Source organism: Gordionus sp. m RMFG-2023, chromosome 4, assembly GCF_954871325.1.
Source record: "Gordionus sp. m RMFG-2023 chromosome 4, tfGorSpeb1-WG-v2, whole genome shotgun sequence".
Lineage (NCBI taxonomy): Eukaryota > Metazoa > Nematomorpha > Gordioida > Chordodea > Parachordodidae > Gordionus > Gordionus sp. m RMFG-2023.
Window position 1 is genome coordinate 5,344,877 of NC_088778.1, and position 13,334 is coordinate 5,358,210.

The 13,334-nt window shown below is 30.6% G+C and overlaps 1 protein-coding gene across 1 annotated transcript; it reads left to right on the forward strand.

Annotated features, from left to right (window-relative positions):
- The first annotated feature begins 284 nt into the window (after window positions 1-284).
- On the forward strand, window positions 285-13,020 carry LOC135928544 (uncharacterized). The gene is made up of 16 exons (XM_065465000.1): window positions 285-327; window positions 384-448; window positions 1,102-1,190; window positions 1,263-1,359; window positions 1,836-2,080; window positions 2,703-2,930; window positions 3,216-3,538; window positions 5,711-5,863; window positions 6,537-6,660; window positions 7,291-7,370; window positions 8,211-8,307; window positions 8,691-8,787; window positions 9,780-9,930; window positions 10,140-10,276; window positions 10,534-10,747; window positions 11,525-13,020. Exons 1-16 carry the CDS (start codon window positions 285-287, stop codon window positions 12,811-12,813), a joined length of 3,432 nt encoding a protein of 1,143 aa, XP_065321072.1. The 3' UTR covers window positions 12,814-13,020.
- Window positions 13,021-13,334: the final 314 nt, after the last annotated feature.

Consider the following 13,334-nt stretch of genomic DNA (forward strand, 5'->3'; position numbering starts at 1 on the left):
ATTTTTATTTATTCACTAAATTTGTTCTAATTTGATCTGTCATAATGCATTTCTTGATAAAGTAGTTGGATGGAGAATAATCACACTACAGTCAATAACTCAATTATTTCAGGAATTGATGAATCGTCATTCTTAACGCACTTGTGACGTCTTAAGTGATAATTACCAGATATTTTTACATTGTAATATACTTTTACATTTAACATAGTCAAGTTTTTTTTTATTTTTATCATTCAAAAACATCTTCGAAATTTTCCCATATCTTATTTCTACCTAAATGGGGCATGGGCATTTCTCAAATTGTTGAATCCCCTAATAAATCTAAACGTAATTAATTAATAAATTTTTAAAATTGTTCTATCTACCCTATTTTTATATATCAGATAATGAATATGAAAGATGCGAGAACAATGAGGAGGAATATCAAAAAAAAACAGATGAGCTTGAAGTTTATATGAATTTGTATATAAAAGAGAACACAGAAAATTTATATCCGGAAAAAAGTTATAATAAAATGGTGGAGTAAAAATGAAATTATATTACCAAAGATGACAAAATTGGTCGCAAAGATTCTAGCAATTTCTGCAACGTCCACAACTTCAGGGCGAACTTTTTAAGGCCATTAGAAGAAAGAAGCAATAGATTGAAACCAGAAAATGTTGATACTTCAATATTTTTAAATGATAATTTAATTATAAATATGAAGCTAATTAACTTATAGTCGCGTATACAATAATGTATTTTAAATAAATAATTAAATATTAAATAAATTGACTATTGAAATATTTTTAATACAAAATGTTACATATAAAAAATTAACTTCTATCGGACGGACAAATAATTTTTATTTCGGGATAAATAAAAAATAATTCTGGTTCAGCCGGACCGGAAAAACATTTTTTAAAAAAAACGGGTTCGGGCCGGTCCGGGCTTGAAAAAATAGGCCAGATACAGATGACTACTTTAAATAAAATTTATTTTTTTCAATCTTTATTTTTTATAAAATATACTTATATATATTTAGAAATGATATTTATTTAATCAAAATATTAATATCTTTTACTATAATATAATAAAATGTTCTATTTTACAATAAATCAGAACACGTCAAAGAATAATGGGTTTTTTGGGAATGCGCTCTCCAATCTTGAATACACAATAGTGGATGATCTCGGAACATCTGTTCCCAAGTAATGAATCATAATTCATATAAATTTATTATATTCGATATCATGTAAAATGTAATGTACGAAATTCAACAGGATATTACATAATTTGGGAATTATGATAGAGAAAAATTTGGAGGTCGAAGGCCTGTTTCGAAAATCCGGCTCTTGTCCAAGACAAACCCAAGTTCAAGTAAATGCGTTTTCTTATTCTTCCCTACTAAATAACATTCGGGGTGTGACTTCGAATTTTCGATCACTATTTTTTTTTTATAAGTTGGACATATTTCTGAGGGTGAGGGGAGGGGCAATTCTTTATCGTTTGCGACTTGAAGTAGAGCACTTACAAGTCAGGCCGGGATCAGGGGGCGGACTTTTTAATGTATACTCTCTACCATATGTTCGTTTATTCCGTTGGAGGACCCGCCTTCAAAAAATATTGATCAAAAAACGAATTTAGCTCCCCTTTTAACAACTTTTTTTTTGTTTTGAGACGGTATGCGGAAACGCCCCCTCTTTTCCAAAGTTTTGGAATATTTTAGAGCGGGCCCCCTTTGCCTCTCAGTCCACCCCATGGGCCGGTTTGAGCCTAAGAAGAAAAAAGAGTTAAAAATCGGGCTGGGTTCATTTTTTTAAAATTACTTTAAAAACTTATTTCAATCATCCCAGAAATTTATCGACAAAAACCTTCATCTCCCTTCCAACATAAATTTTAACGTATTTGACGCCTGCTGCCTCTTCAAACTGTTCTTTTCCAAGCTGCCGGAGCCGATATTTCCGACCCATTTATGGGCTCCCTTTGTTCAGGCCTACAGAACTAGCAAGGATACTACAGAAGGAAACGGTCAGGAGAGAATCGAAGCTTTACTCGCGCTTTTTTTGCTGTTACCTTATCAGAATATCAACATACTGAGGTACGTTTAAGACAGAGCTTTTTTTAAAAAAAAAATTATTCATGGTATGTCACCCGGTTAGACTTAATTTTGATGCTTATTTTTGTTTGGCATAAGTTAAACAACTTTTTTGGTTTGTATTAATTTTAAGTGATGTGGAATTTTTTTTTAAGTAAAATTTGATCAAAATTTTAAAGGATTCTCGAAAAAATCTTAAGCTCTGGTTTTGGGATTTTTTTTAAAGAGAAGGGGGTGAGTGGGTAGAGTTAAGATTTTTTAATAGCTTTCAGTTAATTTTCCTGTCAAATTATTTTTTAAAATTCAATTCTCACTCTTCCTGTGGATAGAATGATGCAAAACAGCTGGAAATTAGCTTCCTTGGGGTTCTTATATTGAACTATTATGTTAAAAAAAGTGCTTAAGAAAATATAAAAACATTCAGACTTAAATGAAAAGGAGAAGTTATATTGAACTATTATTTGGAAAAAGTGCTTAAAAAAATATAAAAACATTTAAACTTAATAAAAAAGGAGAAGAAAATCAAGATAGTTAGCTTTCATTTTCTAAGTTATTAAATTAAAAAAAAAATTTAATGATCCTCTAGAAAAATTTTAATTTTTTTAAAAAAAAAACATGATATAAGGTATACCTTCATTTTGCTCTCAAAAGTCAACCTCAAATCTCATCTCAATAAAATGGCGGCCGATAACTTGGCTACGCTCATGACGCCAAACTTTTTGCACGACATAATTTCGCTGTCGTGGAAAGAATTTGTCCCGTGGATCAAAATCATAACCATTTTTATAAACCATTCCGAAAGGCTCGGCTGGGTTCCTCACTGCATTTATCGACTCCTGCCCATTAAAGACGGGTATTAATTTTGATTATTGTCTCACGTCAATTATCTTTTGATAACAAATGATCTCGTAAAATATTATAATATATGATAGAGTAAAACCAAAAAAAAATGGTGACTAACATATATATACCAGGTAGCTGCACTTGACAATTTATCAAATTAAACCTTCAATGCGCCTTTTTAAAAATTTGTCAATCATTATTACGAGAATTTAAGATGAATCTTTGGTTTTGGAATATAGAATAAATCCACATGAAATTATCATTAAATCTCATGATTTTATACATCGCATGGTAGTGAACTTGGGGACACGGAAAACAATTCGCAGACCGGCCCTATTCAAAGCCTTTCTCAGTCGACTGACAGCTATCTGAACATGGATACGACAACGACTGTCACTCACGTCAAGATTAGAACGAATCCGTATTGTAACCCTTCATCTTCTCACAAAACGCCTAAACATCAAAGCTCTGTCACGATGTTTAAAAGGAGGGAAAACGGAAATACGTCCGAAAAAAGGGAGAATAATATTTATTGTGGCTATAGTGGTAAGGGTAACGTCAACTTCGCTAACTCAAGCGGAAAGAAAAAGCATAGGAGGAGTGGATCTTTAGTCAATGGTTTGCTTTGTTTGACTTTACCATAATATTTATATGCCCTATATTTAAATTATTTTTCCAAAGAGTCATGAATAGCCGTTATCTAGGGTTTTCGATATTATGAGTTTTATTACGAATTTCGGATGGCTCATACCTTCCTTCCTTCCAATGATATTAATATTAACCTAGACCGATGATTCAAACATTAAAAAGTATATTTACATGGAAGCCTACTATTGAAATGAATTTAGGCGAAAAAGTGAAAGGCATTTAAGCAATATTGCCCTATTAGTAAATTAATCCCTTCATCTAGGATAGTATTAATGTCGTTGATACTAAGATCCATTTTTTAAAAGCTTAATTACCCGCATATGAGGTTACAAAGGGGTCATTCCATGTCGAATCGATCAAAAAAACATGATTCTTCCGACCCCTTTTAGATTGGATGAATATTCGTGTATATAAACTAAGGTTCTTGTAATCTATACTTGGGAAAAATTTTAGCCTCCTAGCTTTTATACTTTTGAAGATATCTAAGGTCAACGCACGAAAAGCTGCCTTTTAGCGAGTGTCTTTAAATTATTAAATATCCTAGCTTTTATACTTTAGAAGATTCTAAGGTCAAAGCACGAAAAGCTGCCTTTTAGCCAGTGTCTTTAAATTATTAAATTAATGATTGATTAAAAATTACGAAATTATATATAAATCTAGTATCAAAATAAATGAAATTCTTATTCCCAGAATTAAAATCCTCATAACCAAAATTGGGTAAAACCGATTTTTATGAAACTTTAGATAAACATTACTACTACCATTCTGTATGAGTATTAAAAAATATAGAGTTGTGCCTATACTACTTCATATGCAAAATCGATAAAAACACGTCTAAAAAAATGAAAAATAAATTTTTTTCTTATAAATGGTGTTTAATTATTAGCCGAATATTTTTAATAATGTATCTATATGATTATTTTTTATATAATACCTTCTCTACGATATTCTCATCTCCAAAAGAATTATCAAAACATAATCGTGATATAAATGCATAATAAAATATAATATAAAGGTAGTTCTTCTGTTGGATAGGATCCTGGTAGAGAAAGTTATTATATAAAAATATTTATGTAGATACATTAGATAAATTAAGAATGTTAAGCTAATTAAAATTAAACGCCATCAATTTTACCTATGAAGTCGTATAGTAGGCACCACTCTAATTTTTTTTTAATACTCGTATAGAATGGTAATAGTAATATTTATCTAAATTAGTATAAAAATAAACGGTTTAACCCAATTTTCGTTATGAGGATTTCAAACTTTATTCTGGGAATAGGAGGTCTAAAAATTTTTAAAAATTAATTTTCTACTTTTATACTCTAAAGATAAAAAGGTATTTTTTATTTTTATCATATATAGTTGCATAACCTGTAATCAACCATTAATTTAATAATTTTAAAGACACTCGCATAATAAGGAAATTTTTCATGCTTTGAACCTTAGATATCTCTCCAAAAGTATAAAAGTTACTAGGCTAAAATTTTGCCCGAGAATAGATTGCAAGAATCTTAATTTATAACAATAATTTTTTTCAAAATTGAAAGGGGTCGACCTAACCCTGATCGGTTTGGCATGGAATGACCCCAAATTATTATAGTTTCAAAGCTTTTAAAAGTATCTATTCAAACTTAAATTTAATTTGTTTATTATGAGATATCATGGTACATTCATTTCTCGAGGTATATTTTAGTTGTCTATTGATATTAAGCAATTATAAATAATAATTAATATATTATGCACCAGATTAAATTCTTTCCAATGACGTATAATAATACCTAGACTGACGATTCCTTCATTAAAATGCATTTTTAAGCGTCGTTAAAAGCAAATCAGCTGGACCCGCCATTTTGGTAACCCATATAGTAATTATGATCATGTTGAAAAATACTATTAATTTGATAACTTGCTTCCTTGTTATCTCGATGATCAGGAAATTCTTTAATAAAGTTTGCGTCAGACATATGAATAAATTGGCCTCTCATTTAAAATTTTTTAATAATGATATGGGTAATCAAAATGGCGTTCCCAGCTGTTTTCATTGATGTTCACTTTTAATGAATGCATTGTCAGTCTAGGTATTATTATATGTCATTGATTCTTTCCAATTAATCTTAATTTTTTTAAATATTTATTTAGGTCTTAAACACGGTTTTAAAAAATGTGTGGTCAAACCTTATAACCCCCCTTACCCGAGCAAAATCGTTTATTGCGATAAGGAGATAAAAGCTGATACTAATCGAGGGAGTGTTAGAAACTTTAGCGTCGATAAAAGCCAAATAACTAAAAATGGTAATTGTAATGTTTAGCTCTTGGGCCTTAATTTTATTATATATATTTTTTTTACAAGATCATCTTGACGATATAGGGAGGAAGGGAGGGGGGAGGTTATTTTTAATTTTTTTTTGTTAATAAAGACCTGCTTGCTCATATATATCAAATTTATATAAAATATTGAAGAATGTAATGATTGATTGATAAAGTTTACCACTTTGAATGGCTAGATATAGTAATCTTAGAGACCTTCGTTTGCCTTAATTGTTTGATCAGGTCCAGCTTAGGCCCTCAGTTAAAAAAAAAATTTTTAGGCCCAGACCTGGCCCAACTCATATTTAAAATTTAAAAAAAATTCCCAACTCCATATCCAAAATTTAATTTACTCTATTTAATAAATAAACAATATTTCTTGTGTGCAATATTAAAATATATTATTATTGGAAATAAAAAATTGCAATATTTTTACATAAGTTAGCAATCATTCTTAAATAAGCTAAATTTAAATGAAAAATTGCAAGCCCAATAATAAATTTCAAAAACCCAAGCCCGCTCGAAAAAATAATATAGGGCTACAGGCCTGCCCGGCCTACGAACGTCTCTGTAGCATAATTTATTATGTGGAAGAAAAATGATTTTTTAAAAAAATTATCACCCTATATTTGTCCTATTTATTTTTACTGATATTCAGGAATGATGAATAAGGATTCCTGTAAAAGCCCTTCCGTTCCTAATCTAACGAACGAGAATATGGAATATAATGACGCTACTAGTGATTTCGAATCCCCATTCTCCCAGAATTCGTCGGCTAGAAAGTAATCGAAAAATTTCAAAAAAAATAAATAATTATTTAGGGGATAAGTATCTTGGTGCCATAGGCATAGGCTGGCCAACCTACTTTAATTTTATTTATTTTTTTATCTAACATGACCATTATCTGTCAAAATCTGTCAAAACATGTATATCGTGGTGACATGTACCATACGGTCTGAGTTCATTTATTCAATTGATCAATCGAATAAAGAAAATTCGTTTATTTAGTACCCCTTTCTAGAATCGCGTTACACATTTTTTCTTCTTCTTTTTTGATTGGTTAAAAAAATTTGCTATTATTTTATATAAGTATTTTTTCCTAGGCTTTTTAACATATTCAAACAAAAAAAAATTTGGAACTTTAATACATTACATTACCCTACATTCACATTTAGCACGAATTTTCGCCAGTTATGAATGTAGGGTAAAGAGATCTGCAAAAGAACAGGTTACCGGGTATGTTTAGGTTTAGTCGGGCCTAATATTTGTTCTAAATATATTTCGAATAAAATCAGAATACGCGCTCAAATTAGAATTTAATGTTTAAAAAAAAATAACACGTGACGAAAAAAAAACACATTTGACACTAACATATAGTATATAAAGCGTTTTTTATTTTTTTCATTACATAGTAAATCGTTGAGACAAAAATTTTGCAAGATCAGCTCCTTGAGTGAAGAAGTCTTAGCCAAATCTTCCGATTCCACTTTGAGTGAATAAATATTATTTATTATCTTATTTTTTGGATAGTTATTATATAAAGCAGAGAGTTTGGGGGTGTGAATGTTTTTTCGGACCCTACCTTCAAACAAACCAAAGGGTTTTTTATGTATATATATAAAGTTCTTACTAAAAATAATATTTCAAAATGTCAAACAAAAAATGTATTTCGTAACTACTTTTTTTTGACCTAACGATTTAAAAATTTACATATTTTCGTTAATTGTCAAGTGATTAAATTATCATAACTTTAACCAACCCTCAACATTCCAACTTGAAGTATCTATTAGAGGTCTGCAATGGGCGCTTTTTTTAGCCCGCACGCCTATTCTTCGGGCGGACGTGGGCGGACTTCCTAAAATATTTTAAATATTGGGTGGGTGGCGGCTGGCGGGTTAAAAATATATAAGAAGTGGGCGGGCTTCTTGGCTAAAACTCGCCTATTGCAGACCGCTAATATCTATCTAAAAAAAATTGAAACAAAATATTTTGATAGGTTTCTGACAGTCATTATTTTGACCTTATTTGGACGATATAATCATTCACATCTACCATTTAAATCTTTTACCCTCTATTTATATCTAGTGATATTTTAAACCTGGTAGAGATGATTTTTTTTATTAGCGAGTACATTATATTATTATCTATATAAAAAAAAATTTAAGGATCAGTTTAAAAATCAAATTTTTTTAAGTGGTGAATTTATCATGGAAGAAAATTAATAGTATGAATATCATATATATTATTGATTGGCTAATAATATGATGTCATTATAGCCATTAATCTTACCTAACTGACATTTTATAAATAAATTGTTTTCATATTCCCTCAGATAATAAATACTCAACCAAGCATCTCTACAATTCGACTCAAAAATTAAAAAACGCAGAAAGCGGCGATAAATACCCACGCAGCAAGCATAATAAAAGGTACATATTTTTGGTTTATCTATCTTGTAAGCAAGGCTATGTGTCAATTTTTTTTTTGCATTTGTTTCGGGGACACCTCGAAAGAGCATTATTTGTCCCAATTCTTTTAAGATTTAAAATTTTACTACGAATTATCAGAACTTTCACAACGTTCCCAAACCCCCAAAATGTTTTCCTGAGAACCATGGACCTTTTGGAAGCTTTTGGGGATACCTTCTGAAAACTCAGGAATGTTTATTGGGCTGATTTTTTGTAAAAAAAATAGGGTTCGCCTTGAGTCTCGCATTTCAGCTCTAGAATGTTCCGAGTCCTTGATTAATATGGCTGCATATAAAAAGGAACTATTTATATAAATTTGTTTCGACAATTTTTCACCTTATAAGATTGATTCCCAAAGGCGTGACAGGGGTAAGAAAGCTATTCTTTAAATTAGCTTCCTTGGACAAAAATAGGCCCTCCTCTTCGCAAAATGGGTTAAACGTAAGTTTTACAAAAATAAAATAATACACAATAATAAATATAATTGTTCTATGTATTGAGATATATGTCTTAAGGGTTTCTCAAAATTATAGGAATGCCTCATTTACTTATGTTTTTTTTAAAAAAATTTTAACGTTCCTTTTTTAAATATTTATTTTTGAAAACGTGATATTGCCGGAATCATAACTACACTGCGAATTTAAAAATTTAAAGATTTGCTAAACCCCCTTATTATTTTTAATAAATTACCCATTCCTTGAAGGAAAAATGTTCCATTTACGTTGATTAGCAGTTTATCGAAAGATTCTTATTAGAAAAATTAATAAAGTGAATTTGGATTTTTATATATCGTCGCTTGGAGAATTGGGTTATTCCATATCCGTGTTTTGCCAATTAATTTTTTATAATTTAATTATTCTTATTTACGTGGGAAAAAAAATCCGAAATATTTATATAAGTTGAATATAGGGTTATCCATCCTATCGAATGAAGACAATAGAAACTTAAATTTTTTAAAAACTGTTTCGCCCGTAAAATTAAGTAGAGATGGAATGATCTAATTCTCAGCCAACGATATATCGATAAACGCGCGACTTACTTGTAGAACAAGAAATCCATTATGGTCTGGATCGGACCCCATCCTCTATTCGAAAATATATTTTCGAAAAAAAGGGCCAGCTGATTGCACGTCTATTGGAAACTAAACTCGATTTATATTTATTGGACCTAGAAACCTTTTCTGCACTCAACCATTTTTTAAAAAAATTTTGATTCAAACCGTCAAGCGGATTAAATTGGGACGTGGCATTCTCTATTTACGAGCCTAAAATATCGCTATAATAGAATACGGCCCCGCTATTTTCGCACGTTTTAAGGCGATAATTGTGTTTGGAAAATTTTAATCGCCATTTTAAGATATTAATATTTTCAGTTTTAAATTATTTGTTTAAAAAAAATATACGTAATTAATCAAATATGATCATTATTTTTAGGTTCTAACCGAAAACAGTTTGAACACCACCAATAATATATCTTCCCAAATCGGGGCGCAACACGTTACCTCGTCCCTCAAACCGGAAATGACGGAAGTCGAACACAAAGTTGCTAAATCAACCGAAAATAACTATGAACGCAGTTATAACGGTTAGTAAATAGTATTAAATAAAAAATTATAAGTGAGTAACTAATTAAAATTAATAATGGTTCAAACCCACTTGTCAGTTAAATAATATATGCTTATTAATACCCCTTTATTTCTTCCCCCCCCCTCTCCCTCCCTATTTTATTTACTTTTTTTTAAAATTTCTTTATTTTATGAACAACTACCACATCCGCTCCTCACGCCTGATTAGAAGATTTCGAAATACCAATCGATAATAAGCCGGTGGATAACGAGAAAATCGACCCAGATGTTTCATCTTTCGTTAATATGTCGCGATTCGATTTTTCGCAACTCAAATCGCCCCCTCCTAAAGAAAAACGCGGGCCTGTACACTTAAATTCTAAATATATTTTATGATTTCGATATTTAACTTGTTTTTTTGTTTAAACTTTAAATATAATTAAACGATCACTTTGTATTTTCTTTTTAATCACGTGCTTTTCAAAAAAAATATAAGACAAATTTCTTATGAATATTTAATCTCCAGATATTAAAGGAGAAAAAAATGAAAAAGAAGAAAAGAAAGATAAAAATACAAATAAATTAATAAAAAAATGATTAATTAAACTTCTATTTATTAAAAGCTAAGCCGTCTCAACTCCAATAATCTGAGTAAATGCAACCTAGTGCGTCAACTAAAGCGGTTCGATAATAAGGATTTCACCTTTTCCGCCCTCTACAATTATTATGATCGCAAAAGTTTGAGCTGTTCCCAACTACCGGGTTTCAACGCGTTGTCTAAGGTTAGTAGGAAGGGTCAAGAAGCGCCCATGTTAGAAAGGGGACCAAGCTTTGAAGGTATTTATTTATTCAATCGCCCAAAATGTGCCAACTCCGATACTTTTAAACACACCTAACCGTTAAACCTGTTTTAATCGTTATTATTTACAGGGCCTACCAGTACCGTCCACCCGAGCCGAGCCTCTAAAACATATCTGTATACCGGTTTGTAATTATGATATCGTAACTGTTTTAAAGATTTGAGCTCACGTATTAATTATTCGGTATTTTTGTATATTGCTTTGCTAGTTTTAACCAAGTTAACGAATAAAACCTTTCATCAACCATATAATTCAGGGAATCTTTAAAATTTTTTTAAATTATATACGGCTTAATAATATTTTTTTTGACAATAATTTTAATAAGTTTTTATGCGAAAGGGTTCAACCCATTTCATTGGTGAAATTTTACCTTACAATTTCAAATCTTACTTCTTTTTATTTTATAAATTCAAAATTTTTTGTGATTTTTTATGCATAAAAAAAATTTTCAGCCAATTTGTAAATAAAGTTCATGATCAAATTGACTGAAATTTATAGGATATCGATATTTTACTCATACCGGAGTGCATTTTTGATCAGATCTTCAAATTATTTATGATAATTTATTTAACGCCTTTTTTTAAAATAGATATGATTATGTTGGAAAATGTACTCCTCCATCACGTGTAAAATATGTTTAGTTTCTGACAATTTTTAAAATTTTTACTCATTATTGTCTAATTAATAAAACTCATTGTTTTGTTTTTGAGATGACTACCCAGATGACTCTTAATATTGTATCACATTATTACAGATTACAAAAAACCCGGCCACTTTGAACACAAGTATTCTATCGATTCAATCATTAGTGATTCCCTCGAGGATGAATATGATCAACATCCACACGAATCCCAAACCAATTTAGAATTACAGGAAGCTAAAAATAAATATTTTATTTCCGGTTCGATTGAGGATACCACTAAAATTTCTCCAAATTCTCAAATATTTGCCCCAGAAAGTATGATAACCTACAATAGCCCTTCTCCTGCTAGTATAGCCGCCAGAGGACTTTTGAAATTGTCTCTGAATACTCTCAATAAAGATCAGAATATTAATGAAAACTTAGACCAAAATTTGATATTGAGTAAGTTACCTCAGCTAACTAGGCTTAATCAAGGTTCTGCTATCAAGGTCAAGCGTTCCGGTTCTAGTAATCTTCACAACAACAAGCGCAAAAAGCCTAACCTTTTAAGAGGTAGGCCTAACTCCCTTCGAAATGGTCTCAATACTTACAGGGAAAAGCTGGAAAGTTTAGGAAATATTGAAAACAATTTAGATAATTCCAACAAGATGAATATTACCCTGGAAAATAATAAGGAAGTCAATATTGGCACAAAAAATGAATTCTCTTTCCCCTTCTTTCGTGACACAGAATGTCCGAAAGAAAACCTTGGCGATGCTGTTAATACCGACACCCCTAAGAAAAGGCCAAAACTATCCAAGCTTAACCAAAATGGCGGCAGTCAACAATCCGCCAATTTCGGTCAAAATAATTTTGCCAAAGAGGGAAATATTTCGCGGGTTCCTATTTCTAAAATATCCGCCGAATCTATCAATGATTCAATCGATGCGAAGTCTAATTCGATAGCCTCTTCGGACAGATATTCCCTTAGGAGTAATCCTCACCGAACAGTTTCGGAGCAAATCAAGCGTTACAACCAAATGATAAAACTAAACGAAGCGCTGAAGTGCAAAGAAGCCAAAAGAGCCGAGCTCGTTAAAGGTCACGATATCGACAAATTAAGAAGAACTGGGCAAAATAGCGATATTACTTCGAAATTATCTGAGTTTGTAAATTCGGATAATATGGATATAGTTGATATCGGGGATCATCAATTAACCAAAACCCGGAATATGGGTATTGCCGACGAACTTCCAAAATATTCGGTATTCAAAGGTAAGCTTCAACTGAAGGCAATAGATTCAAACGTCTCTAACACGAAAAGAATCTTATCGCCCTGTCTCAGTTCTTTGGCTCTCGTCTCGACTCAAAAACAAAAATTTTCTGCCTTAGATCGAAAAAAATTCGGGCACCACCCTTAACATAAAACCCCAAAATCGCATTAATAATCGTTAAAAAAACACTCTTTTTTAAAAAGATTCCCTGAAATGCTTAATATTTAAAATTAAGTCAGTATTAACATCTCATAAATACATCGTTATGCTTTCGGGACTTTAGGATTTATCTATCCCATCAATTTTAAAGATGGTGTGATGTGCATTCAACTTTTAGTTAATATGAACTTTAAATAATAATCGGTATTAAATTATTAGACTAACCAAACCATTAGATGACTCTTTTTTTGCGTTAAATTTGTGACATAAAAACTGTATATTTTTTTTACATTCAAACATTTTAAATAAATAACCCAAGCTAAATATAATGCTGCCTCTTCATAAATTAGCGTAAAATATAATAATTTTGTACATCGTTAACACTTAATTAAACACATCGAAGATATCATTTTTAAAATATATTTATTACATTATTTATTTTATTTTTTATAAAAATCGAATTAAACATTTTTATGTCATTTCTTTTAATTGTAACAATATTTCCTTAT

Bases quoted from the DNA above. Each gene is read 5' to 3' on its own strand.
- LOC135928544 (XM_065465000.1), top strand. From the start codon at position 285: ATGGGCATTTCTCAAATTGTTGAATCCCCTAATAAATCTAAAC. The intron at 328-383 runs GTAATTAATTAA...TTTATATATCAG, and splicing joins ATCCCCTAATAAATCTAAAC to ATAATGAATATGAAAGATGC. The intron at 10,277-10,533 runs GTACACTTAAAT...ATTTATTAAAAG, and splicing joins CTAAAGAAAAACGCGGGCCT to CTAAGCCGTCTCAACTCCAA.